The sequence below is a fragment of the Erithacus rubecula genome, assembly GCF_903797595.1.
Source record: "Erithacus rubecula genome assembly, chromosome: 27".
NCBI lineage: Eukaryota > Metazoa > Chordata > Aves > Passeriformes > Muscicapidae > Erithacus > Erithacus rubecula.
Window position 1 is genome coordinate 4,337,232 of NC_136679.1, and position 27,334 is coordinate 4,364,565.

General features: G+C 55.0%; 1 protein-coding gene and 1 long non-coding RNA gene across 5 annotated transcripts; both read right to left on the reverse strand.

Annotated features, from left to right (window-relative positions):
- Window positions 1-26: 26 nt before the first annotated feature.
- Window positions 27-22,377, reverse strand: PLEKHM1 (pleckstrin homology and RUN domain containing M1). Of its 4 annotated transcripts, XM_079327649.1 has the most exons (14): window positions 22,307-22,377; window positions 20,067-20,498; window positions 19,400-19,557; window positions 16,097-16,178; window positions 14,378-14,625; window positions 12,404-13,039; window positions 10,923-11,238; window positions 8,499-8,733; window positions 7,188-8,093; window positions 5,504-5,649; window positions 5,152-5,345; window positions 4,652-4,715; window positions 4,156-4,313; window positions 27-819 (listed from the first exon to the last, which is right to left on the reverse strand). In XM_079327649.1, exons 4-14 carry the CDS (start codon window positions 16,136-16,138, stop codon window positions 696-698), a joined length of 3,069 nt encoding a protein of 1,022 aa, XP_079183775.1. In that variant the 5' UTR covers window positions 16,139-16,178; window positions 19,400-19,557; window positions 20,067-20,498; window positions 22,307-22,377; the 3' UTR covers window positions 27-695. The 4 variants fall into 4 exon arrangements, with proteins under 4 accessions (XP_079183775.1, XP_079183777.1, XP_079183776.1 ...); XM_079327651.1 differs by lacking the exon at window positions 19,400-19,557 and having other exon boundaries at window positions 20,234-20,498; XM_079327650.1 differs by lacking the exon at window positions 19,400-19,557.
- Window positions 22,378-24,644: 2,267 nt separating this feature from the next.
- On the reverse strand, window positions 24,645-26,062 carry LOC306812811. The gene is made up of 2 exons (XR_013776908.1): window positions 25,933-26,062; window positions 24,645-25,177 (listed from the first exon to the last, which is right to left on the reverse strand). It is a non-coding gene; the product is annotated as an uncharacterized lncRNA (long non-coding RNA).
- Window positions 26,063-27,334: the final 1,272 nt, after the last annotated feature.

Sequence of the window (27,334 nt, forward strand, 5' to 3'; positions counted from 1 at the left end):
AGAAGCAAACTAAAAAATCACTTCACTTGTTGTTAAATAGACTTTAATAATTCTTGCGTGGGGATGGGTTAAAGGAAAATAAAATTTCTCCCGAGGATGAGCAGCAGCAAGCAGGGAGGAGCAGGCTGGCTCTCCCCAGCTCTTCCCGGAGGCCACGGCCCGGGCTGGGCTCTCTGAGTGGGAGATGCTTGGGCACCCACAGTCCCCCTGGGGCGTGCAGGTCCCTAAAGGCACAAGTGTCACTTTGTCCCCTCCCTGCGTGGGTCCAACCACCCAGAGCAGCCCAGTTGTGCAAAACCCCCATGTAAAAAAATACCAGTTTTCAGTATCCTAAAAAACTAGAGCTTTGATCAATGTCAGTTCTCCACACCCTTGAATGGAATTCTGGGATGACACCCTGAAGAGCCGCTGGGTTCCACTGGGGAGGGGACATTGGCACCAGGAGGGTGACAGGGAACAGCACCTGGTTAGTGTGAAGGGGGATAGGGGGATGGATTTTTCCAGTCCCCTTCTTTAACCCTGGGTGGGCAGAAGGTCCCTCTGTGGGGCAGGAACACCCACCCCACATTGCCCCTATCCCCAGGGCAGGGCCAGGTGCAGGACAGGCTCTCAGGCAGGGAGGGGCTCTGCTCTGTCCCTCCCTCCATCTCCATCCCGAGGGCAGTGTCGAGGTCAGTGCCGAGGTCAGTGCCAGGCTACAGGCTGGGCTCTGTGCTGCTCTCCAGCTGCCGCTGGTACCGCTGCCGCCGCTCGCAGCGCGGGCACCACGGGGCTCGGGCATGGCAGTCCCGGTGGAAGACAGTTTTGCATTCACTGCACCTGGGAAAAGAAGGAAAAAAACAAACCCGCTGTGTTGGTAATATTAGAGCAAAGACCAAACTTCCTCATTGAAGCAGGGCACACTTCCCTGTCCTGGTGTGCTTTGAGCACTTGATGAGCAGAGCTGCAGCTCTGTCTCAGGAGGAGCCTTGAGCACAGGAGCAGCAGCTGCTCGGGTGGAGCATCCACCTCAGCAGCTCCTCATCCACCCCAGCAGCTCCTCATCCACCCCAGCAGCTCCTCATCCACCCCAGCAGCTGCTCATCCACCCCAGCGGCTCCTAATCCACCCCAGCAGCTCCTCATCCACCCTAGCAGCTCTGAGTGAAGCAGCTTGGCAGGAAGAAGTGTGGTGGGTGCTACCAATGTGTGAAAGAGATGGGAGTGAGGTTTGAGCAGAGGTTTGTGCCCTGCTTTCCCAGCACCGAGTGCAGCTTTGAGGGTGTGACAACACCCCCTGCAACAACAAACCCTGTGACACCCAACCCTGGACATTGACCCTTGTGACACTGATCCCTTGAAAGCAATCTCATGACACCAACTCCTGTCACTGATCCCTCATCACCAATCCCTGTGACAGCATTGCTGTTGGGGACTGTCTGCTTGCCATGACTGGGGTGGGAGATACCCGCCCTGACAGCAGGACCTGCATGTGGCCAGGAGACTGTGGGGACAGTGGAGCTGCAGGGAAGGGACAGGCAGCCAAGAGGGAGCTGCCCTTGAGCAGGTGGCTTTGCAGAGGTGTTGGAGCTCAGCAGCAGCAGGAATGTGACATCCTGTGAAGGACCCCAGTTCGGGCAGGGGTTTCACTGCTCAGTCACCAGCACAAACGTCCCTGCTATGAGGGCTGAGGTCAGTTTTTTGGGTTGTGATCCCCAAATCATCAGTGGCAGTAAAATGTGGCTCAGCCACATGCCAGCAGGGCAGCTGGATTTACCTTCCCTGTGCAAATACCTGGTGCACAATCCATGTGTGAACAGCACGAAACACCATAATTCCCTAAAAGATGTGTGGGACAGAGAAACACCTGGCAGTGCCAGAAAAGGGACCACAACACCACAGCTGGGACCAAATCCACCCAGAGAGGAGCTGCAAACCACGAGGGGCTGGGGACAGGCTCATGCATGGACAGGCAGGATTTGGGACAGAAAATACAGATTTTACAGAACACACTTCCACGTGGTCTCTCTGGATCAGCAGCGGTGGCAGCGGCTCCCCAGCTGTGGGGGCGTTTGGAAGCCGGGTTTCACCCGGTGTGGTTCCGAGTGAGAAGTGGCATCTCCCGCCTCCACCCCCGCCCCGAGCTGCCGGAGCAGGAGAGGGTCCTGCGCTGCGGGGTCATTGTTTGAGGCGGTGCAGACACATCCTGCAGCGAGTGCCGGTGTGACCCGGCGCTCCGGGGCGGGCAGAGGGGCAGGAAACCGCCCTCAGCTCCCTAAAGATGTCGGCTGAGCTGCTTTCCTACAGCACAGCCTCCTCCGTCAGGGTGACAGAGAAAGACGTCAACAAACTCCAGAGCTCGGCTGCAGGGCACACGAGACCTCCGGCCGGCCAGCAGCCAGCCCAGCCCTGCGTGCCAGCACTTCCCAGAGCCCGGCTGCTCTTTTTCCAGGGAAAATCGGTCCCCTGGGGATGTTGTTGTCCTCGATAATGAGCTCAGTGCTGTCCCTGTGGCAGGGAGGGGAGGCAGCAGCGCTGCTCCTCCTCCACGGAAATACTCGCAGCCCTGGAACACAGGGAGCACCCATGGATCCCGGTATCCTCGGTATTTTCTGCAGGTTCTGGGTGTTGCTGCTCACTTTTAGGGACTGCCAGGCAAAGTGAGGCCATGCAGCCCATGGGCCTGTGAAATCTCTCTGCCAGCATTGTACTCAATGCCAAATAGGCTCAGACAGCACAAGAGGAAATGGCCTCAAGTTGCCTCAGGGGAAGTTTAGGTTGGATATTATGGAAAATTTCTTCACTGAAAGAGTTGTCCAACTCTGGCAGAGGCTGCCTAGGCAAGTGGTGGAGTCCCCATCCCTGCAGGGATTTAAAAGTTGTGTGGATGTAGCACCTGGAGACATGAATGAGTGGTGGCCTTGGCAGTGCTGGGGGAACTGGACTTGATGATCTTACAGGACTTTTCTAACCTGAATGATTCCACGATTCTATGACATAGCCAGGGAGAGTTGATCTCTCCACCTACAATGGAGCAGGCTCCTGGGCTGGAAGGGTTTGACTTCTTCAGCAAACCCTGATGGTGGTGGGGATAAAAGTTCCCCTCCAGCACCATCCCCATCCTGATTCCAACTTCTGTCCAGCATCCCTGACCCACAGCTGACCCCACTGCAGGACAGGTCCCTCTGCCTGTGAGGGACGGAAGCTCTGTGGGCAGGGGAAAACCCCAGTAAGAGTCAGTATCACCCCTCTCCTGCTGGGAACATCCTCATCCTCTCCCAGCACATCCCACAGTGCTGTTCTCCATCCATTTCTGCTCCCAGAGAAGCTGTGGCTGCCCTATCCCTGAATTGTCCAAGGCCAGGCTGGACAGGACTTGGAAGGTATCCCTGCTCATTGCAGAGGGTAGCACTGGATGGACTTTAAGGTCCCTCCAACCCAAACCATTTTAGCATTCTATGAAATCTCTGTCCATGTGTCCGTCCTTCCTACTGTGGCTGTAGAGGGATGTAGAACAGTCCCACTGTTGCTTCCCCTTTCCTCCTGCAGCCCCTGCAAGAGGTCAGTCTGACCCTGAATGGGAGAGGCACTGGCCAGGTGAGAAAGACAGGGACATACAGAACCTTCCTCCTCCTCCTCCCTCCAGCCCCTTGGCTGCCCTAGCACCCAGCAAGGCCTTTGAAGGCTGACAGCAAGGTGCTAGTGGCTCTGCATCTTCAGTCTGTAAAGCCAGCTCTCTTGGTGACATCTTGGCTTTGTGTGGATGGTCTGCTCCTGCCTCAAACAGTCTGGATTTGGAGCATCCTGGAGCTGATGGGTTCCATGAGGACATGGGCATGAGGATGTGGGCACTGTGAGGATGAGTTTCACAAGGATGAGGGAACCACAAGGTTGTGGATCCCACGAGGACATGGGCACCACGAGGATGCAACTCCCACAAGGACATGGGCACCACGAGGATGAGGCTCTCACGAGGAAATAGCCACCACAATATGGTTCCCATGGTTGAGGACATGGGAACCACAAGGTCGCATCAGCACCTCAGAGCCATTTCCAATTCCCCACGTGCCTTGGAAGTGGGGGCAGAGCTTAGGGGTTGGTTGGGGCTCCTGGAGTAAGCCAGGCTGTGCCCCTGGGTGTCCTGGCTGCAGTGGGAGGGCAGAGGTGGCTCACTCACCTGGTGGTAGTGTCAAACTGGAAGGGGAAGATGATGTCGCTGCTGTTGCAGATCTGGCAGATGAAGCCCCGTTGGGTGCACAGGTCGCAGCTGTAGACGTGGTGGGACGCGAACTGCAGCAGCGACTGCAGGAAGGTCTCGAAGCCGCCGTCAGCGATCTGGGGGACACAGGGGTCAGTGCTCCTGGAGCCCGGCCTGGGGGGGTTTGCTGTGTCACACCCATGCTTTGGGCTCCACCTGAAGGCAGGACTGTCCTCCAAAACAACCCCCACAACCTGCCAGGATGGAGCTCCCAGCTTGGGAATCACTGAAAAACCCAACTGTTGGGAATCTCTGTGGCATCTTCACAGACACCTGGGTGTTTTAACCTGGAAAATCCCAACAACTGGGCCAAGGGGCTTGGAACAACCTGGTCTAGTGGGAGGTGGAACTGGGTAGTCTTTGGGTTTTCCGACCCAAATCATTCTGTGATTCTATGACCATGCACAGCTCTCACCTGCCTCAGATCAGCCACGCTGTATTTGTGGGGACACTCCAGGAGGTAATGCCTGTGATCAAGTCTGAAAGAAGCACAGAGAGGAAGGGGGGTAGATGGTCTCCACCACACCTCCAATAGCTTTGGAGCAAGGAGGAGCCTGGATGGAGCAGCCTCTTGAAGTGAATCACTGCAGAGCCTATTTTCACATCCCAAATCCTGCCACTGGAAATCATGTGAGAGCATTTCAAAGTGGGGGAAAAAAAGAAAATAAATATCTCATCTATTTTGCCAGGTGTTTCCTGTCCAGCCAGAAGCTCCTCGGCCAGGAAGGTGTTTCCTGAGTCACAGCTCATTGTGCTGACCCAGATGGATAACTCCTTAGAGCAGATGATATGGAGGGAAAAACCAGCCTGAGTCTTGGCAGCACCGCTCCCTGCTCCCATGGTGAGTGAGGAGGGGGGACCAGGACACCACCAGGACACCAGGAGAGGGGAATGTCACCCTGGGGGGGCCCTCACCTCCTGCTGAGCTCCTTCAGGGCGCCGCTGCGGCACATGATGAGATAATCCCCCAGCAGCTTCAGCTGCTCCCGGCTGCGCAGGATCCGCCCCATCCTCTCCACGTGCTCGTAGAGGCTCTCGTTGACCAGCTTCAGGTCGATCAGCGGCTGGTTTTGGATCTGCGTCAGGAACTGCAGGGCCTGCTTGCTCACCTGGGCCACAGAGAGAGGGGACAGGTGGACACAGACCACAGAGCAGCCCCAGAGCCCGGAGGGAGGTTTGGAGCGGGCACTTCCAGCCCAGGAAATGCCCAGATGGACCTTCAGGAAGCAGATGCTGAAGGTTTCCCCGCTCCCAGCCCAGGACTCACCCCTCGTTTGGCCAGGTCCCAGTTGTGGATGAGGCGGGAGGGGATGACGCTCTCCTCGTCCCGGTGGCAGCTGTCACAGTAGTAGAGGCCGGAGAAGGCGCAGAGCTTGGGCCTGGCGAAGGAGAAGCCGATCTGCCGGGAGCAGCCTGCGGGAGCAGGGGTGAGAGAGAGGGGCCTGTGCTGCCCACAGCCTCTGCTGGCATGTGGGAGAAACTTTTGGCAGCATGGCATTGAACAATAAAGTTTTGGGAAAGGGCAGAAGCCAGTCAAAGCACCTTTAGGACATTCAGGCCTCCAGCCCCCCCCTCCATGGATTTAAGCCTATGATGGTTCAACAGTTGCTGCTTCACTTTTTCTCCATAAAAAGGAGGCTGAAGTATCTGTGAATCCACTTTTATCCATGGAGTGTTTCAATTTTTATTTTTTTTAATTTTTTTTTTTAAAGAAAAATGAATTCTGGCAACATCCCAGTGGTTTAGGGAAGAACCTCAATCCCTCTTGCTGTCCCATCACCTCCACCAGTAGCTTTGCACTATTTTGCCTTCACTCAGGCCTTTTCCGCTGCTGTCACAGGGCATCAAAACCTCATCTGTAAGGGATGAGGTCAGGATGGATTAACCCAAAACCATCTTTATTATACAGGTGGGGAACCCTCCTGACTTCACTACCCCATCCATTGCACTCTGGAGTAGCTGGAGCTCATCCCCCCAAAGTATTCATGGAGGTCACGTGTTGCTTTCTGAATTAATAAGAAAAACCAGCTTTTATTGCTCATTACTCTGAGATGGAATGGAACACATCGGGTGTCAGGCTGGGAAGGGGGGGTGAAAGCAGGGCAGGCAGATCCTTAAAGAAAACCTACACCAAAAAAATGGGAATTTGTCTTTTTGGCTTGTGGTTTCCAGCTCTGGGGAGGAGGAAGATGCAGGACAGAGCCTGGAAGGGAAGGCAGAGACCAAATAGACCAGAAAAAAAAATAGAAAAAAAGGAGAGAGATTAAAAGAAAAAAACCCAACCTGCTGGAGGGTACAAGAAATATAATTGAAGCAGGAGAGAAATCTGAAACTTAATTAACTTAGCAAGGCAAAGAGCAAATTACAGCTCCTGTGGAGGTCAGTGAAGGTGTCACCAGAATCTCCCCGCGTGCCAACAGGCGTCAGGGAAGGGTAAATGATTGTTTTGCAAAATCAGCCCGTCACACCCATGGCAATCCCTGCTCCTGTGCTGCCTTACTGGAAAAACTGCTCCAGATTGCACTTTCCCCACAGGCTAGGGCCTCAAAATGCCCAGGAAGAGAGTCCTGAGTTTCCTAATCCACCTAAGGTTGCTTCAACCCCTGTTTCTCACTGTCTGTACCAAAAACATCTTAAATGGGAGTCCAGTAACATCCCAGTTGGATTGGGCTGGGTGGGATCAGGATTCAGCATGGGGGGCTCACCCTGTGCCCATAGGACACCAAAGATTCCCCTGACTAAGGACATGAAGACCAAGGGGATCTTGTGCTGCTGAGATTCCTGTGAAAACAGAGAAGCTGCAACTGCCCCATCCCTAAGGGTGTCCAAGACCAGCTTGGACAGAGCTTGGAGCAGCCTGGGATAGTGGAAGGTGTCCCTGTCCATGGCAGGGGGTGGCACTGGATAGGCTTTAGGGTCCTTCCAACGCAAACAATTCCATGGTTCTGTACCTGCACAGATGAAGCTCTGTGAGTCCAAGCCCTTCTCCATGGGGATGGCCACCAGGTACTGCAACAAGAAGCAGTTTTCCTTCACGATGTTCTTCAGGACGACCTGGGAGTGCCCATCCAAGCTGCCCCCAAGGGTCAGAGCCTCCTCGGCGCTCTCCAGGTAGGACATGAGCACCTCTCGGACCAGCTCCCGCCACGAGGCCGCTTCCTCCGCGTTCTCAGCCTGCAGCTTCAGCACAGCCTTGGAGGTGATCACCTTGAAGAAGGAGGGTCCCCCCAGGCTCGTGTCTGGAAGGATGTCCTGGATGGTCTCTATGCCATAACTGTTGCTTAAAATTTTGTCATTGTTTCTGATTTTAAAGCACTTCAGAGTTTCTAGAGACAGGGAAAAAATAAACGGGACCCAGGTTTTGTCCACGTCCATGTACAGAACAGTCTCTTTGATCGCATCCAGCTCTGCTTCTGGAGCTGGAGTCCAGTCCAAGCTGTTCCCGGGCACATCACTGTACTGGAGAGCACTGGAATCGCCCTGGGTGGGCTGGGCTTCGCCTCCATTCTCAGAGTACTCCAGAGTCTCCCAGTCCTCCTCCTCCAGCTGCGGCCGGCACTTGCGCAGCGCCTCGCGGATCCTGTCCAGCCAGTCCTCGGCCTCGTCCCGGGAAGGGGCTCGAAGGAAGAGCTTTTTGCCCAGGAAAACCAGCTCGAAGCGGCCGTCGCAGTGGGTCAGCGCCAGGGACTCGCAGCGCAGCAGGGAGTAGGTCTCCACGCAGATCCGCTCCTCGTGGTCCAGGAAGAGCCGCAGCTCCAGCGGGGACAGCTCACAGGAAAACTCCTTCCAAATCCCCATGGCTCCTCGCCGTTCCAGGCTGCCCAGCTTCAGCAGCCCACGGAAAGGGTTGGAAAGACCTGAGGCAAGAGAGGGCTCAGTTGAAAGAGGAGAAGCTAGTGGGGAGAGAAAAGCCAAGAGGGGCTCAGAGCAAGCACCCAGAGGCATGGCAGGGGTGAGGGCCAGTGCTGACACATGGTGGGCTAGGGCAGGAGCTGACAGGATCTTGGTCTCTATCACTGTCCCCCTGCATTTGGGTTTTGAAGCTGGGAACAAGTAAAGGTTCCATAGGGTGGACAGACCCTCTCCCATTGAAATGCTTCCCACCAGAGCTTCCCTGGGCTCAGCAATGCCTTGGGAACTGCTCCACTGCCTTCTATAACTCCAGTGCTGCCATCAGCTCACACCAGCCAATGGCTCTCTCCAGCAACCCATCCCCACCTGGAGCAGCCCCCAAGCACAGGGCAGCAGGAGGCAGCACGTACCCATCTGCCTGCGGTGCACCACACTGAAGCCCTTCTGCTCCCGCTCTGGGGACATTTTGGGCTTCCCAGTGTCTGAGGATGGCACTGAGAGCCTCTCCAAGTCCAGGGCACTGATGAGGCCCAGGGCTGGCTCCTTGCTGTCCCCCTCTGGCCCGAAGCCATTGGTGTCAGCCGTGCTCCTGCTGCTCTCTCCCGGGGAAGGTCTGTAGAAATCATCTTCTGAGATCCAGCTCTTCTAGTAACAAATGAAATATTATGAATTATTAAGCTCATCAAACATCCTGAGCCCCATACACATTCACAGCAATCCCTCCTCAGGGGCTGCTCCTGCACAGTCCAAATCCCAGGCACTGATGTGTGGATTTAATGGAAGGTGTCCCTGCTCACGGCAGGAGGTTGGGAACAAGATGAATTTTAAAGTCCCCTCTTCCACAAACCATTCCATGACTGTCTGATTTTCTGCTGGCCATTCCCAGGTGGATGGCTCCTCTGCTCCCTCCAATCAGAGGATGATCCATGGAATTGTGTCCACAGCTGGAAAATACTGGGACTGTATTCTGGTGGGATAATAAAGTCCAAAATCAATCTGTTCTCTCCCCCTAAGAACACTGTGGAAGGAGAACACATTCCCTGCAGTGACCACAGATCCATGGAGTTTTACTAATGGGGGTGAAATTCCAGCCCTGCCATGGAAGGGCACAAGCAGCATCAGGAAGAACAGAGATGGGGAGAAACACAGAGATGTCAAGGGTGAAATAAAGACCTGTGGCTCACAAGAGAATGCTACAGGGCCCTGGGCTGTGCAGTGGAAAAATAAGGCAGGGAAAGCAGAAGCCTTTGTCTGCATGTACCAGGAGGGAATGAGATCCATGAGCTGGAAAAAATGTGGCTGTAGCTTCTCCAGGAGCTTTTCTGGCTACAAGTATCCCAGAATCATTAGGGGATAAAAGCCTTTCGAGTCCCATTTGTGCCCAATCCCCACCGTGGCAGTCAGACCAGGGCACTGGGTGTCAGCATGTCCAGGCATTCCTTGGACACCTCCAGGGATGGGGACTCCACTACCTCCCTGGGCACCCCCTTTCGATACCTGACCACTCTTTTAGTGAAGAAATTCCTCCTGAAAGGAGCAAGGTGCTGGGACAAGGTCCCTGAGCAAACACCAGGAGGAAAAAACAACGCAGCTCAGTGCCCTGGCACAAGGGACAAGCATTCCTAGACCCTTCCGGAGCTGCATCCCAGCAGGAATGTCCTTTCAACTCCCCTTTGCAGCCTTACAAGAGCCTTTCATTGTGAATAACAACCGAAGTGACAGCAGAAGAGCTGTCACCACCCTGGGGGGAGGATCACGGGTGGAGGCTCCTGCATTACTCCCGGGGCAGGAACGCAGGTTGCTCCATGAGTCATGGAGAGCAGGGGGAATTTCCTGTTGACACAGTATGTTATACATAGATTAGGTCAAACTGGCTCTGGGCCACGAGGAAGCAGCGGAAACGGGATAAGCGGGAGGGAACCGAGAGGAGCAGAGAGCAAAAGGAGAAATGGTCTGGGGCTGTGAGGTATATCCTACCCTCACCAGCATGGGAAGGATGGGAACCAGCATGGAAACAATGGGAACCAGGATGGAACAGTTAGTAACAAATTAGACAGAGGACAGGGCTGTTCAAAGAATTTCCTAAAAGCAGAAGCCAGTGGATGTGGATCAGCTCCTGGTAGCAGCAGGGGAAATCCGCCGCTGCTCAACACCAGCACTCGGGATGCCATCCCACTCTGGGAACAGATGTGCTGCAGGAGGATTTTTCCCCCTGGGAAACCAGTTTGTTTCCTGTCCAGTCAACCCTTTTCCCTCCTCTTATGTGGATCATAAACGAAGAAAGCCCCCCATGAGAACTTCAGCTCTGGGGCTGTTTTATCTCTTGCACACAGCCCATGGCCAGATTTGTGCAAGAGCTCTCCCCTCTCCAGATATCCCTAACAAACCCAAAACTTCCTGCTGCAGCTGCTCCTGAGAGGGATGACTGACAGGCCAGACACAGCTACAAAAGCTTTGGTGCCTCTTTCACCAGGGAGTACACTTTGATCCAGTTTCTCCTGAAGCAGCTGCACAGCCACAGCTCCATGGGGTGGGAATCATCACTGACAACCAATTGGGAGCAGCATGGAAGATGAGAGTTTGGAGAAATCTATAAATTGATATGTCCAAGGCCAGGCTGGACAGGGCTTGGAGCAACCTGGCCTAGCAGAAGGTGTCCCTGCCAATGAAAGGGGGTAGAACAGGATGAACTTTGAGGTCCCTTCCAACCCAAACCATTCTGGGATTCCCTGATTCTAGAGGAGCAGTGCCTATTGAAGCCATCCCATTTTATCTCCCTTGACCACTGGGTGCAAACCCAAGGAGATGGGAAGGGAGGGAGCTGTAGCACCTACCGGACAGCCCGGCAGGGGGGAGAGCAGGTGCTGGGCTGTGGGGCTGTTGACAGCTGGGCTCCCCTCGCTGCCACCACTCTCTGCTCTGCCTGGACCATCCTGAGGGGCTGGAATTCCGGGTGTGCTGGCAGCATCTCCATCCCCAGGGCCGGGGGGCGTGGGCTCTGCTGCCCAAGCAGAGATGTCGGTGCTGGGGGGAGGCTCCTGCTGCGTTCCGTGGGTGGGAGCCCGGGGGGAGCAGCCCAGCACACTGGGGAGCAGCCGCCCCTCCGGGGCATCCGGGCTTGGCCTGGCCTTGCTGAACTCGGACAACACCCTTGAAATGGAAAAGTGATTGGTTTGAAGGCAGCTCAATAACCAAAACCTATAAAGCCCTCCCCCCCACCCTGTTATTGCAAATTGTAACACTGTAAAAAGGGTTCAATGTCGCTGCTGGCCTCTGTGAGGCAGCAGCGTAGTGTGGCTGGAAAATCCCAGTGATGCCAACAGAAAAATGTGGGATTTGTGCCTCACAGAGCAGTGGCAGCCCCATGGCACAGAGCAGAACCCTGCCTGTGAAGGGAGGATTTCCCTATTATTCCCATTAATGGGGTTTAATTTGGTGGATGGAGGGATAGCACTGGCTGCTCCCCACAGCCCCAGCCCCATGTACAGCTCCTGGATGTGAATCCAGCCTTGGGGTATATGCCAAATTCCAACTGTTTTCATTAATGAGCAATTAACAGTGGAGCCTGGCCAGAGGATTGGCTGTTCCTGTGGTCCCACTCTGCTGCCAGCTCTAGAATTAAACCAGCCCAAGATTAAAACTCAAAGGAGCATCTCCATCACGAGTTTAATCCAATCAAGGCAGGTTCTTCCAGGATCATTGGAAGATGCAAAATCCTGGAAGCAGGGAATGATGCTACTATGGATGGGGAAGCATAGTCTGCAGTTCCAACTCTTCCTGAAAACTGGGAAGAGGCATTACCCTGAGGCTCAGCTCGCTCAGAGTCACACTCTAAAGGTGACAGGCAAAATATTTACAGATTACTCAGAGCTTATATAACCCTGGAAACTTTGTGCTGAATGCTTGGCAGGAATAAATCATAACATGACAAACCTCCCTCTCTGAATGATCTGTTGAAGCTGCAAATTACTACCCTTCCCTGTGAACAAAGCAATTTCTTTCCTCCTGTGGAAAGCCCTGGAGCATCCCCCAGTGTATGCCAGGAAGATGTGACATTCTTGAAACCAGGGAGCAGCATTTTTCTGACGTTTCTGCCCTGTTAAAGAGGACACACACACACTTCAGTGGTGGCCACGAGCTCATTTGGAGTGGCAGCAGGGTCTCAACAAGCCGTGTTGAGCGGTTTGTGAAAAGAACAAAAGCTCCTTCCAGAAGGGAAAAAGAGCTTGTTAAAGGCAAACAGGGAGAAAGACTTCCTGCCTATAGAGAGGGTGTCATAAATTCCTTTGGAGATGAGCTGTGGGGAGAGACTCACTCCTGCAGGGACCTGTCCAGGTCCTCGGCAGTGGCGGTGCCCAGGTCGGAGTCGCAGGACAGCGGCTCCTCGCCGCGCTCGGGGCTGCGGGCGCAGGGCGCCGGGGGGAGGCTGTCGGAGCCCAGGCTGGAGGACAGCTGGGACGAGCTCGTGGTGTTCAGGCTCAGCGAGGACGACGTGAGCTTGGTCTTGCTGCTGGCTTTGCTGATGGGCAGGACAGGGGCTTGGATCTCGATCTCATCAGACCCCGAGGAGTGGGAGATGGAGCCCAGTGATGCTTTCCTGCGGGGTTCAGAGGCTGAGGACGGGAGGGGCTCCAGCAGCTCGGACACGGGACACAGGCCCGACAGGGACAGCGGGGTGATGGTCCACTCGTTCAGAACTGCTGACTTGTAGGAGAGTTCGAAGGTTAAGGACGATAAACCCTGCAGGTAGCAGAGGAGAAACTCGCACTCCTCGGTGTCCAGGAGCAGAGCTGGGGTCTGGTAGTACTCATGCAGCCGGCTGCGGTCCCGCAGCAGCAGCTTCAGGTAACACTCCATGAGGCTGTCGTTCAGTGCCAGACGCAGCCAGGCCCGGCAGCGCCCCACGTCCGTGTTGATAAACACCAGCTGTTCCAGCTCTGAGACAATATTTCTGGGAAAAAAGGGAAAAGAACAGAACAGGAGTGAGTGGCTCTGTTTTGGTCCATCACAGGGTGCAGGAAGGCCATAGCCTTCATCAGACACTGCCCAACCTGCTCTGCTACAGGGAGTTCAGGAGCTGGGATAAAGCCAGCTGTGGAAAATCTCTCTCCTTCATGGAAAGTGTGGTCTTCCATGGAGGGAGATGGCTCCTGAGTGACCCAAACTAAATATGTTGGTAAGGATTCCAGGTGGCTCTGTGGTGCTGACCCTCCTCTCTCTGACTGGAGCATCTCCCACCCATTGCTTGCACTGGGCGACGATGCAGAGGTAAAAATTCCTGCTGTCCTTGTGTATTTTTAGGGCTTGTGCTGGCTGGATCCTCCTTGGTGACAACCATGTGTCTAAATCATCATTTCAAATTTAAAAGCAGTCAAAACACAGCAAAAACTGTTGTGGCAGCCCCAAAAAAACAACCTGGCTGGGGTTGAGCTCAAGTAATCCCAAACTCCTGAATTCAGCTGTTCTTCACTAAAATCCAACAGCGACACCACACTGCCTGATCCCAGCTCACTGCACACACCTCAAAAATCAGAGCAAAGGTTTTGTAAGACTTCTGTTGTAATCTGTCTCTCAAGACAGAAGGAAAAAACCTTCAAAGGGCACAAAAATATCCCCCACAGCATGTGAAAGAGTTATTTTCATCCGCTCTTTCATAATTCAGGAGTTGGTGATGGAGCTGGATGAGGCTTTCAGAACAATTTTTGTGTGGGCTGTTATTTACTGTGTGTGAACTTGACTTAGGGAGTGCCTTAGAAAACCCCAGTAAACAGTGATCACTCAGGAGAGACCTCCTCAAAGGCTGGGTGGGACATGGGGAAATGGGGCCAACCAGTCCCACCAGAACCAGGCCAGGAGAGAGCCCAGATCCCTGTGTTGTGCACAAGCAGCCACTGCTGGAGACCAGTGCAGTCACTGAGGTTCAACTGGGCCCAGAAATCCAGCCTGGCACCCAGAAATAAATAAGAAAGGGGTGTGCCTTCAGTTTCAATCCTCAACTTTTTGGGGACATCATCTCACCCTCAGTACATGCTGAGCAGAGACGTGGGGGTTCAATCCCTCTTGGCACCGCAGGGGCTTCACTCTGCTACCTCTATCTCCCAGGGTCCTGGGCAGCCACCCTAAGCCCCACAAGAAAATCCTTCCCTGCAGCTGAGGGGACTGAGCACACAGATGGGGTAGAGACACACCTGTTCATCCAGCCATTCTCCTTGTTCCCTGAATCTGACAGCACTAAAAGAAGGGATAAACCTGAGCGTGTGAACACCTGTCAGCAGCAAGAGCCACTCACCGATGGGTGATGCTCTTCAGCAGGCCCCAAAAGACTGGCTGGGGAAGGGGGCCCCGACCCCCTGATTTCTTCCCTTTCCCCCCAGTCTCTGCCTTGATGTGCTTTGCCTTCAGCCCATGCACAAACACAGCTTCCAGGGCACTGCAGAGAGTGTTGGCATTGCCATCATCGCTGGTGACCACGGTGTCTGAGCTCACGTACTGCTTCTGCAGAGCCTTGATGGCATTCACCAGTTGCTTCTTGATCAGCTGCAAGGCAGGAGGTGCAGGTTTGGATTATAAAAGTGAAAATATTAGGAAGGATTTAATGTAAAAGAGCTCAAAACCAGTAATGCTTATCCACAGTGAAACACCACGACTCCTGCCTCATCCTCACCCTTTGGAGCAGCTGAACCGGTCAAGCTGGGGACTCACACTCCTGGCATCAGGCTTATTTTGTTATAAAAATAATAATTTATGCAATTTCAGATGGTGCTTCAGAACTGGGGTTGCCTTTAGAGTGTGTAGTGCTGCCTCTGCAGACAGGAAATGGCTTAAGGAGATGGGGAAAAAGGAATAGGTTCTTTCCAGGCGCTCTCTCGGAGGAAACACGAGGATTGAGTGTGGGTGAGAAAGGAGAAACTCAGAGGAGGGAACGGATTCCCTGAGCTCGTGCAGGTCAGCCCAAGCAGCATGTGACATGTGACATGGGGCCCGTCAGCAGAAATCAAAGTCATCGACCTCACTGGCTGTGCTGGGTAAACACTCAGGGGACAGGCCCCAAAACAGTGGGAAGGACACTGGTGTTCTGCTGCTGCCCTCGGGCAGGCTCAATGGGTTCTGGAGCTGGGATGTGGGAATTTTCCCTTCCAGCAGCTTTATTTCCTCTTCCACCAGTTGAAAGCAGCGAGTCTGGTGAATTCATCAATTTCACTCAGTGGAGATTTTTTCTGAAGCAGCTGGGCCTGAATATTTCAATGAATCTTATTTTAAATCAAGGCTGCATTTCTCAGCAGGCACTTGGAAGATATCACAAATTCCTCCTCAAATTCCAATCAAACAATCCATGTTTCAGCACCACGCAACATTCCCAGCAAATGCTGACTTTTCCCTGAGCAAGGCTCAGATTTTGACTCCAGCCTGTGTTGGCTGCATAAACCCATATTAAATTTCCAGCCTTGGATATTTTTTTCATCGTCTAAATAAGATTCTCAGCAGGTGTAGCTCAAGGACAACAGCCAAGGGAGTGTGTCCCTTATTTGGGGTGCTGTTTTCCAGCTTTTTCACCTGCCCCCCAGGTCTGCTGCTCCATGGAAGGAGCACTGAGGGCTGAGAAGAATAAAGAGTGCAGATGATTTTATCCATCATGCACTGATACATCCAAGGGATAAATAAAACGCTTGGGTTTAACTGTTGATGTTGAACTTTGCTTGTTGAATGTGTTTAGACTCCCAAAGTTGGATGAAGAGACCCCAAATTGAGGGAGATAACAGTCCTTCATCCAGGTATCAGAGCTGAGTACCTTCTCTGCCCCACATGAGGTCTTGCAAAGGCCAAGGTGTGATTTAACCCCTTATCTCCTTTAATCCCCCAACCCAGGCAAACCATCAAGGATCCCTTTCCAATTCCAATATAAACCATCCTAATCCCAGCTGGCAGCATCCACAAGTCCTACCTGTCCCCAACACTGCCTGGAGTTGCACTGGGAGCTGTCTGGGGAGCACTGGGGGATGTGGCTCACCTGGATGGCTTCCTTGGGGTCCTCAAGGTGGCTGGAATGCATCTCTGCTGCTGTTGCTCCCTGCACTGCCTTCACATGTCACCTGTGGGACAAGGAGGGCATGGCTGAGCACCCAGGGGCTTCACCCACTCACCCAGCAGGGGAAGGGCTCCTGGTGCCACCCAAAAGGGATGGATCCTGCCCTGAGGAATTCTGCAGGTGCTCATGGCCACGACACTGTGGGATGTGAGCTGGGAGTGACTGACATGGAAAGGTCCTGTGATTCTGAGGGACAATGCCTGGGGCTGCTTCCTGGGGACCAGGAGAGTTTCAGGCAAAATACAGCATGGCCAAGAGAGCAGGAGGGAGTGATGAACCCTGGTGAGGGGCCCTCAGGTAGCACCCAGGCTGGGGGAGCTGCCAGGCAGGTCTGGCCAGCAGTGCCACAGGAATGGCCAGGGCCTGCTCACCTTGTCCCCATGTCACCCAGAATGCCCAAGCCTGGAAAAGGCACCCAAAAACCAAATGGGAGTGGCAGTAGGTGGCCTGGACAAGGGGTGTCACCCCTCAGTGAGCCTGGGGATAGGTGACAGGAATTCAGCTCTCTGTCACATGCCAGAGCAGTGATGATGCTCCAAACCCAGCTGGGACAGACCCTTGTCAGCACAGAGGTGTCTGAGGAGAATCATGAAATGCCAAGATGGTTTGGGTTGGAAAGGACCTTAAAACCCACCCAGTTTCACCCCCTGACATGGACAGGGACACCTTCCACTACCCTAGGCTGCTCCAAGCCCATCCTTGGACACTTCCAGGGATGAAGCAGCCACAGCTTCTCTGGGCATCCTGTGCCAGGGCCTTCTTGGCCTCACAGGAGGAATTTCTTGCCAATATCCAATCTGAAACTCCATTTCTAGTTTATATCCCTTCTCCCTTATCCTGTCATTGACTGCCCACGTAAAGTCTTTCTCCACAATTTTCAAAAGCCCCTCTAAGTGCTGGGAGGCTTCTGGTTGTCCATGAGGCACATGAACCCCAGCATCTCCCCATGCAGGGGATGCCAGGGCTGCTTTGCTGCTTTGGTGGGAGATAGACAAAAAACCAGTGCCCTCCTGTTATGGAAAACCTTGCAAAAACCTGATCCAAGCAGTCTGGGCAGGTCACCTGCCACTGCAGGGACAACAAGGGACCTTTGACTTCTGACTCTTGGCTTCCTGCCCTGCTTTTCCCTCAGAGCCATCTGTGAAACCCAGCTGTGCCTAGAGCCTCTGAGCAGAACACATGGTGTCAAAAAGACACCCATGGCACAGCTGGATCCCTCTCCAAATACAGCTGGATCCCTCACCCCATACATCTGGATCACTCACCAGACACGGCAGGGCCTGCCATAAAAAGGAATCTGAAAGCTGCTCCAGCACCTGCTACTGCTCAAAGCTTCCTAAGGACATGAGAGGCTGGAGAAGGAATTTATTTATAGAATCTTAGAATGGTTTGGGCTGGAAGGGACCTTAAGGACCAGCAAGTCCCATCCCCTGCCATGGGCAAGGATTCTTCCACTGTCCCAGGCTGCTCCAAGACCCAGTGTCCAACCTGGCCTTGGACACTTCAAGGATCCAGGGGGCAGCCACAGCTGCTCTCACCATCCTCACAAGGAAGAATTTCCTCCTAGTATCCAATCCAACACTCTGACTGTCAGTCTGAAACTATTCCACCTTGTCTTATCAAACTATTCCCTTAAGCTGGAATCACCTGCCATCCAAATGGAGGAGGAGGAGGAGGAGGAGCCCAGCTGTTTGCTTCAGGGTTAGATCTGCCTCTGGCAGACAACAGACTTGCAATGCACTCATGTCTCAGATTTTATTTCCAAGCAAACACAATATCCCCAGAACTTTCTCTGAACAGAGCTGACAGCATCAACCTGCCAAGCCTGGGCAGAACTATGGTTTGCTGAGCAGCTTCTACATGGTCACAGCCAGTCCCAAAGGCAGCAGTGTCCAAATCAGGAGCAGTTTAAACCCAGAGTGACCCAAATCTGCAGTGGTCTAAACCCAGAGCAGCTCAAGTCTGCAGCAGTCCAACTCCAAATATCACAGACCTGGAACATTTCAGACCCAGGGCATCCTGTGCAGGTATCACAGCTGCTGGCCCTGTTGAGAGCAAAACAAGAACTCCTTGGGGCCAAACCCGGGACAGATGATCAGTGTCTCCAGGGCTCACAGACGATTTCAGAGAAAATGAAACTGTTTTTGCTGTGGCTTGTCATAAGATTTCCTCTCCCTGTGTTGCAACACAGAGATGGGGGAGCAAGTTTTCTGGCTCAGGGGCTGCTGGGGGGGTTGGGGGAGCAAGGGGCCCCTGAAGTGGCAGCAGTGGTTGGCAAGGACTGCAGGGAGCCACCCCCATCTCTGCCTTCCACCCGGGAGGTTTCAGCTCCCCAGGGTGGGGCAGCCTCTGCCCCTTTCCCCACCACCTCCTGCTGCACCCTGAGGACAAGAGGAACATTCCCCCCAGAGACAATGAAGGTGGGAGACCCAAGGATGGGAGAGTTAAGGGTGGGAAATCCAAGAGTGAGAGGAGACCCAAGTGTGGGAGAAGACTCAAAGGTGAGAGACCTGAGGAAGATCTAAGACCCAAGGGTAGGAGACTCGAGGAGGGGTACAGGGTGGCATTTCTCATGCCAGGGAGGAAGCACGTGTTCCAGCTCCAGTACTACCCTGGAGTCTTGAGCTGGTCACAGGGAAAAGGGTGACAGTAGAGGTTTTTCAAAGACTTAATCTAAGTTTTACAAAGACATGGACTAAGTTTTACAAAGTGAGAGTTATTCCCCCAAAACTCTCCTTTGCCAGCATCACCTCTCCCAGAGCCTGCAGGTGGCAAGAGCTGAGAAGGACAACCCACCACCTTCACCACGGGACTCTCCACTCCCACCATGACCAGTCCAACCAGTTTGTTCCAGCACCACGAATCCACACAGCACCACTTCTGTGGGACAGCATTTTCCTGAATAACGAGTGCAAGGAAGCAGCTCTGAGGAGGATTTCACCAAACAAAATCTTAGGTGAAACACAGGGAAATCGGAACAGCAGCCCTGGCACTGGGTCTAGAAAGACCTAGAGAGGTCTGGAGCACTTCCAGACATATCCTGGAAAGCCACAGCTGTTCCTTGTGATCTTGGAAGATAAGAGATGGGATGGATGTGCTGACACAGAGACAAGCACAGCTACAGCAGAGAAAACCTACCAGCAGCCATCAGCCCAGAGGCTCCACGGGTGAAACAGGGAAAGGCAAACAAGTGAGGAACAACCCCTGGCAGTGAGTCTGACCTACCCAGGAGAAGAGTCATGGTGCGAGGGCAGAGCTGCTGATTTCCCAAACTGCTACAAAGCAGCCAGCTTCTTTAGGAACAGCTGGAATCAAGGCTCATGCCAGCAGAGCAGAGGCCCTGTCCCAGAGCCTGGCTCTTCGGTCTCCCAAGAAGTGACACTCTGTGAGTTATAAATAAACAGCAGGTCACTGCCTGTGCTCTGGGATGGAAAACAACAGCCCACAACGGCAGCGTGAGCGGTGACTCAAGGCCTGGACACAGAGCCAGTCATTTTCCAAGCACGAGTGCTGTGCCAGTCACCATCTGCCCTGGGGACATGGGGGCTCTGGTGGCACAGTGGGTCCAAGGGCCCTCTCGTTCCACACAGCTCCTTCTTTCCACCCAGAACCAAGTGCCAGGTGGGCCCAGAGACAGCCCAGGAGCAGGAAAGCCAGTGGCATGGAATGGGGATTGGGGTTGGCTGGTTGGAGAACAAAACACCTCAGAACAGCTCAGTGAGGGTTAGGACAGGACAGAGCCCCAGCAGGACCCTCATAGTCCGACTTTGGCTCCTTCCTTGTGCCCAGCCTGAGGAAGTAGTGCTGTGATTCCCACGGCAGGAATACAGGCATCGAGTGAGGAATGGGACTATCACTCCACCCTTGTCCCTGTTTGTCACAGCTGACAAACCTGGTGGTGGCTGGAGAAGTGTCACTGACAATGCTCGAGTCTAGCTTCTGCCCTGAGGGGGCCCAGGAGCAGCCAGAGCAGGAAGAGCAACCACTGAGCTCCCAGCCTCGGTGGTGAGACTGTGCTTCCCAAACACTCCAAACTGGGAATTTCCTTTAGCCTATTACCTTCTTCTGCAAAAAGGCTACAATTTGCTGGAGCCGTAGGGAGAGCTGGGGTTGATTTTCTGTGGCGCTGCAGCTGCTGGAGCCACCATGCACGGGCCAAGCAGGTTGTGAAAGCCCCAGCGTGTTGAGGCAAGATGTTCCCAGGTTTCTATTCCCAGTTTTTGTATTGCTTTGGATTCCCAGCGCTGGAGTTTCCCTGTGGATGTTCCCGGTGCCATCCGGCTGGGTGGGCGGCCCGCATCCCTCGGCAGTGGGACAGCCGTCACTGTGAGGAAGGCAGGCAGTGAGGAAAGTGCTTTTTAATCTCTGCATTTTACACAATAATTACCCAGGGCTTGTTTGCAATTGCTCATTTTATATGAGAAAAGCTGATTTATTGAGAATGTAACACATGATAAATCGGGGAAAGCTGTAAAGATCCCACAGGTGCAGGTGAGAGGAACAGGCCAAGAGATTTGGGGTGTCAGTGCTGGTGGGAGTGCTTTGAGGACCAGACACCAACTCCCAGCGGGGTCCCTTGCAAAGGCGCATCTGACCTGCTGTCCCCCACACGGGGGCACGGAGAGGAGAGGCCCAGACTGCTGTGCTGGGGGCTCGGGGGGCAGCTGTGGGGGGATTAGGGCATGCCCGGCCATGGGGAGCTGGGGGAGCAGCGCTTGCTTGCAAAACCCTGCACTCCCTGCCTGACCCCAGCACCCCGCACGAGCCCAGCACCCCACCCCCTGCCAGATCCCAACACCCTGCACTCCCTGCCAGAGCCCAGCACCCTGCCAGAGCCCAGCACCCCACACCCTGCCAGAGCCCAGCACCCAGCACCCTGCCAGAGCCCAGCACCCCACCCCCTGCCAGATCCCAGCACCCCGCACCCTGCCAGAGCCCAGCACCCCACACCCTGCCAGAGCCCAGCACCCCACACCCTGCCAGAGCCCAGCACCCCACACCCTGCCAGAGCCCAGCACCCTGCCAGAGCCCAGCACCCTGCACTCCCTGCCTGACCCCAGCACCCCGCACCCTGCCTGACCCCAGCACCCCACACCCTGCCAGATCCCAACACCCTGCACTCCCTGCCTGACCCCAGCACCCCGCACCCTGCCAGAGCCCAGCACCCCGCACCCTGCCAGAGCCCAGCACCCAGCACCCTGCCAGACCTCAGCACCCAGCACCCTGCCAGAGCCCAGCACCCCACACCCTGCCAGATCCCAACACCCTGCACCCTGCCAGAGCCCAGCACCCCACGCCCTGCCAGAGCCCAGCACCCCTGCACCCTGCCAGAGCCCAGCACCCCACACCCTGCCAGAGCCCAGCACCCCTGCACCCTGCCAGAGCCCAGCACCCCACACCCTGCCAGAGCCCAGCACCCCACCCCCTGCCAGATCCCAGCACCCCGCACCCTGCCAGAGCCCAGCACCCAGCACCCTGCCAGAGCCCAGCACCCAGCACCCTGCCAGAGCCCAGCACCCTGCCAGAGCCCAGCACCCAGCACCCTGCCAGAGCCCAGCACCCCACACCCTGCCAGAGCCCAGCACCCAGCACCCTGCCAGAGCCCAGCACCCCACACCCTGCCAGAGCCCAGCACCCCACACCCTGCCAGAGCCCAGCACCCTGCCAGAGCCCAGCACCCCTGCACCCTGTCAGAGCCCAGCACCCCACACCCTGCCAGAGCCCAGCACCCTGCCAGAGCCCAGCACCCCTGCACCCTGCCAGAGCCCAGCACCCCGCACCCTGCCAGAGTCCAGCACCCCTGCACCCTGCCAGAGCCCAGCACCCCACGCCCTGCCAGAGCCCAGCATCCCTGCACCCTGCCAGAGCCCAGCACCCTGCCAGAGCCCAGCACCCCGCACTCTGCCAGACCCCAGCATCTCGCACCCCATAGGCGCCCGTCACCCTGCACCCGCTGGTCCTCTCACCCCGTACCTCCTGCCAGCCCAGCACCCCGCTGGCCCCCGCACCTCCTGCCAGTCACCCTCAACCCCTGCACCCCCCGGCCCCCCTCACGCCGCACCTCATGCCAACCCCGCACCCCCGGCCCCCCTCACCCCGCACCTCCTATCAGGCCCAGCCCCCCCCGCTCACCGGCTCCGCGGCTCCGGCCGGGAAACCCGGAAGTGCCTTGAGCACGCACACCCCAGCCCTTCTGACGTCATGAACGGATGGGCGGGGCAGATATCGCCCGGTCACGCCCCGCGCTAGGGACACTGAACACGCACGGACACAGCTAGACACACAGCTGGACACAGCTGCACACACACATAGAAACGCAGCTGCACACACACGGACAGACGTTTGGACACACACGGACCCTGCCACATGCGCAGGGTGCCCCCGGGATGTCACGGCCCCGCGAAGACCGCAGCTCTGGAGCCTGCGCTCTGGTGACTGCTTGGGACACCCAAAGCTTCCTGGATCCCTCCAGTCCCAGTCCCCAGAGGACTTTGGGCTGTCCTAATCATGGCACCCACCCAGCAGCATCCTCCCCAGCAGAGAGGGGTAATGCAGTAACTGGTTCAGATCTTGGGGTGCTGGATGAATGGAAGGGCCCAGGCTGGAACATCTTGTCTCTGGGGTACAGCATTTTCTTAGGCTTCTTTCGTCTGGAATAACAGCAGAGAAACAACATCCAAAGAAATAAGGGCAAGGAAATAACCGTCAAGGAAATTTAAGGAAATAGTAAAGGAAACAGTAGTGATGAAAAAGCCAAGAATATTGCCTCCAAGGAGGGATTATCCAAGGAATTAGAAGCAAGTAAATGACAAGGAAACAACAGCTAAAGAACTGGGATCCAAGGAAATATCCTGGGATATAGCCAACAAATCAGCAGCCTCCAAGGAAAGCATCAGCAGTTCCTACATCAGAACAAAACCTAAAGTGAGAGCATCGCTTGTACTAAAAGTATCTGCCAGGCTCTCGATTCCCAGGAAAATTAATCCTTGGCTCAGCTTTGTACCTGGCAGGGTACTGGATGTGGAGAAACAGATTTTCCTACACCACTCTGCATGCTGGGAAGACACTGGGCTTGAATTAAGTGGCTGTGAATGGGCAGAGCCTGGAAAGCACAGTGAAAGGGAAGGATTTGGAGAGGTGAGAATATGCAGGAAGCACATGCTACCTGACATGACCTGCTCTACACCAACAGAAGCCTCTGCCTCGTACTTCTTCCTCTCCATCACAGATTTTTAAAGAACCCCAGAACACTTCACTTATGTCCCAGGGGTTCCCAGGATGACCAAGATCACCCTCTCTGCCAACACTTAATCCAACTCCCAAGGATGCACAGGGGCATCAGGAATGAAACCCATGCAACCATCAGCCTGGGAGCTCGGCAGCTGTGAGGGAGGGCAAAGGGAAGGAGGAGCAGGTGGAAGCCTCAGGGGTGCAGAGGGGACAGTGCTGCTTGTGCCGCTCCAAGCCAGCACCACGGGGACAGCAGTGCCATGGCCCCTGCAGGAGGACACCGGTCATTCCCCTTCCCACCAAACCTGCAGGGCTTTTGTGCTTGCAGGAGCCGTTTGGAGCACGAAACTCTTGAGCCTGGAAAGCTACAGGGCCTTGGGAGGTTTCAGAAGCACTACTGCAAGGTGTCTTACTTTGATATGCAAAGAGATATGCAGGAAGGCCTACTGCACGGATGCTGGAGCCAGGCAGTGACACTGGGGCTGGCAGGAATAACACCTGTGTGAGGTATGAATAGATAAATCCTCTACTCAGCCCAGAGGCAGAGTTGAAGGGGAAAGTGGAAAGATAACGAGTATAAGGGAGTGTGAGAGGGACTGGTGCAGCCACTCTGAAGAGGCCATTGGACAAATGTCCCAGACAAACACAGCCAAATGATCCCCAAGGTTGTTGCCAGCAGGCAGAAGGAGGGGAACGTAGAGACAGAGGGAATGCAAAGAGGTCCCTGCTCGGGGCAGCAGGGGAATCCTCTCCTGGCCCATCTCACCCTCCCGGCTCCCCCTACACAAGACGGTGAAGGCTCCGGGGCTCTGGGGCCTGGACAATCAGCATGTGGACAAAGGTCCATCCAGGCTGGAGGGGCTGCCCAGGGTGAGTCAGTGCAGCCACGCTGGTTGAGAGGCTCCCTGGGGACGCTGTCCAGAGGGGCACAGGAATCCAGGCTGGCAGGACATTCCGCAAGGAGAAATCCTTGAAGGCACAGGCAGGAACAGGCCATGCTGGTGTGGCCAGAGACGATGCGGTGAGGAAGCAGAGTGCCTGAGCAGGAAGCTTTGGCTGGGACTCAGGGGAGACCCAGAATTTGGAGCTTTGGAAGAAGGGCAGCACTGCAGGAGGACGGCAAGGGTGTTCTTGGGCCATGCAGGGAGAAAGGTGCAAAGGCCCAGCTGGAACTGAATGTGGCCAATGCCATAAGGGAGAAGAGAAACTGCTTTTACAAATACTTCAGCAACAGCAGGAGGAACAAGGACAATCTTAATTTTTATTGAATGCAGGGAGGAACATTTCTACAAGGGATGGGGAAAACTGTGAGGTACTGATACCTTCTCAGGGTGTGCCAAGCTCATGGTTGCCTGCAGCACCCTTTGGCCTTCCCTCAGCAGTGACAGCAAGAAAATTACAGCCAAGCAAAAAGCATCCTAGGAAAGAACAACAGCATATGAAACAGCATCCAACGAGAGCCTAAGCAGTTCCTATACTCAAATGGGAGCTATAGAATTCTTGGCATCCTTTGATCTTCTTCTTGAAAGTCTTCCCCCTGAGTTCTTCCCACTATGCTCCTGCTAGGATTCTGATCTCTGGGCTTCATAAACATCCCTGATGCATTGAATCCACGGCAGTTCAGACTTCATGAAGGGGGAACTGCACCGGGAAGTGCCATGAACAGCACCAAAACAGGGGCAACACTGGCAGGGGCTCCCTGCCCTGTTCTGTTCCACATCCTGTGCCTCCTTGTTATCCTTCCTCTCTTCCTGTGGCAGTTTTACGCAGAAGCTGAAAAAAAAACAGAAAGGGAGAAGAGGGATAAAAAGAGAAGGCAGCTGGTGATGGAGGCTGTGGGCACCAGGGCTGCCTATACAGTGCCCTGTCGGGGAAGCAGCTGCTGCAGGAGTGAGGAAGTGGCCTTTCCAGGGCTGCAAACCAGTGGAGAGTGCAAGGTCAGTGGGGAGAACAAGGCTTCCGGGCATCACATCCCCAGAGGTGCCTGCTCCCTGTCCGTAAGCAGAGAGGTTTGGCCAGGGAGGGCTGCAGCACGTGCCAGCACCTCTCCCTGCTCAGGGGCTGTGTCAGCAGAGCCTAAGGGAGATGGGGAGCCCCAGCAGGGATGGCAATGGCTGCAGCAGCTGGGAATGAGCCCTGAATGCAAAAGGAAACTGGAGAGGGTGGGAGTGAGTACATCACCAGTCACTGTGGGGATGGAGTGGGTGAAATAGGGCAGAGCCATCAGCAGCCGAGACTGTTGTGGGAACACAGAGGTATTGCTTGTGCTCACAGAAATTCGGGACCACACTGGAGCTCAGGACATCCATCCCAGCGCCTCTGTGGGAAGGGCTGGTTGGGCTGGGAGCTCCTGCCTCAGGAGCTCAGGACCCCCTTTCCCAGGGCTCCCCCAAAGGCGATGTGTTAGAAACATAGCCAGGGCAGTCCCGGGCAGCGGCCCCTGCGCGGCTGCGGGGCTCCAGGAGGAGTTTCTCTGCACAGCAAAGACTCTTGGGGGCACAGCAGTGGCATGGGCAGGCAGCAGTTACCTTCTAAGGCACGAGATCCTGGTGTAGCACGGTTGGAAATCAGCTTTATGCGATAAAAAGCACATCTGGGAATTGAAAATGGGAGATTTGTAACGTTGGTTTTCCTGTAATATTGTGCCAAACAGGAGGGGGCGAAAGCTCTCATTGCTGTGTGGCTGAAGGCAGGAGAGCAAAGCAAAGCTGGCAAGAGTAGGGACAGAAGGCAGAACCAGGTTCCCCCAGGCAGGCTGAACCCTGCTGAGCCGGGCACTGTGGAAGCTGCCACAAGCTCCAGGCCAGGAAAAACATCTCCTGTGGTACCCGGCACGTGCAGGGGCATCTGCAGTGGCAGCTGGGGCTCATCACCTGGGCCCTCCAGCTACAAGACACCCAGCTATGAGTCAAACAAGATACTGGCTTACATGGAAGAAGACTTTCAGCATCACTCCAATGATAACGAAGAGGGATAACAAAACCACAAACTTAACCTCTGACTGCTGTGCTTCCTGTTCAGAGAAAAGGAAGGAAGATCACGGTGCTGAGAGGATTACTCCTTCCTTTCTCCCCTGCCCAGAAGGACACAGGCTGCAGTGCTCAGCAGCTCTCCTACCTTCTCTGTGAGCTTATTGTCTTCCTCCGGGGTCACACATCTGGAGATATGCTCTTGCAGACGGCATTTGTCGATGTGGTCAGAGGCTCCCTGGTTCTTTTGCCTCTCACTGAGCGCCTTTAGAAGCAGCGCGGTCTTGGAGACCATCTTGGCACAGGCCAGCTTCAGCTGGGGCAGGCTGCAGTCCATGCTCAGGGCTCGCTCCATGTGAGCCATGAAGCCGTGCACGCCTTTGTCTGGCACCAGAGAGCGCAGGTGATGATTGACCGTGCTTTCCAAGAGTTCTCCTGGAACTGGCGAAAGGTGTGGACTGTGGGGCCTCCAAGGTTTATTGAGGAACATGGAGTCTGCATCCTCTCTGGTGTCAGGGATGATGAGGGGGTGCCAGCCTAGAGAGGAATGCTGCCCTTCGGCCATGGCCTCTCCTCTGCTGCTCACAGCGGGGCGGCTCTGAACCAACGGGTCAGAGAGAAAATCCAGGTTCCCATTTAGACGCTGCTCGGCTTTGAGGGTGGTGGCTCTGGGCTGTCCCTCTGCTTTCACAGGGCTCAACACCTTGTAGAAAAGCGGATTATGTCCAACCCAATGCTGCCTGTCCTCCTTCTTTGGCTGTTTGTGTGTGCTGCCATAGTTGTGCCTTGCAGCGTGAACTTCCCCCTCATCTCTGAGGTGTCTGTCAGCAGACTTGTCATGAGCGGGGTTTAATTCATGACTGGGGTTTAACGCACCAGCTGCATCCCAAGGGTTCAATGCTTGCCAGTTTAAACGTGAGTCCTGCTGCTTGTGATCCCAGCTCGAGGATGTCTTTTCCGC

Coding starts and splice junctions, on each gene's coding strand:
- PLEKHM1 (XM_079327651.1), bottom strand. CDS start 16,138: ATGCATTCCAGCCACCTTGAGGACCCCAAGGAAGCCATCCAG. Junction 13,040..14,377: donor CTGAAGAGCATCACCCATCG/GTGAGTGGCTCT, acceptor CTTTTTTCCCAG/AAATATTGTCTCAGAGCTGG. Junction 5,346..5,503: donor GGGACCTGGCCAAACGAGGG/GTGAGTCCTGGG, acceptor TCTGTGGCCCAG/GTGAGCAAGCAGGCCCTGCA.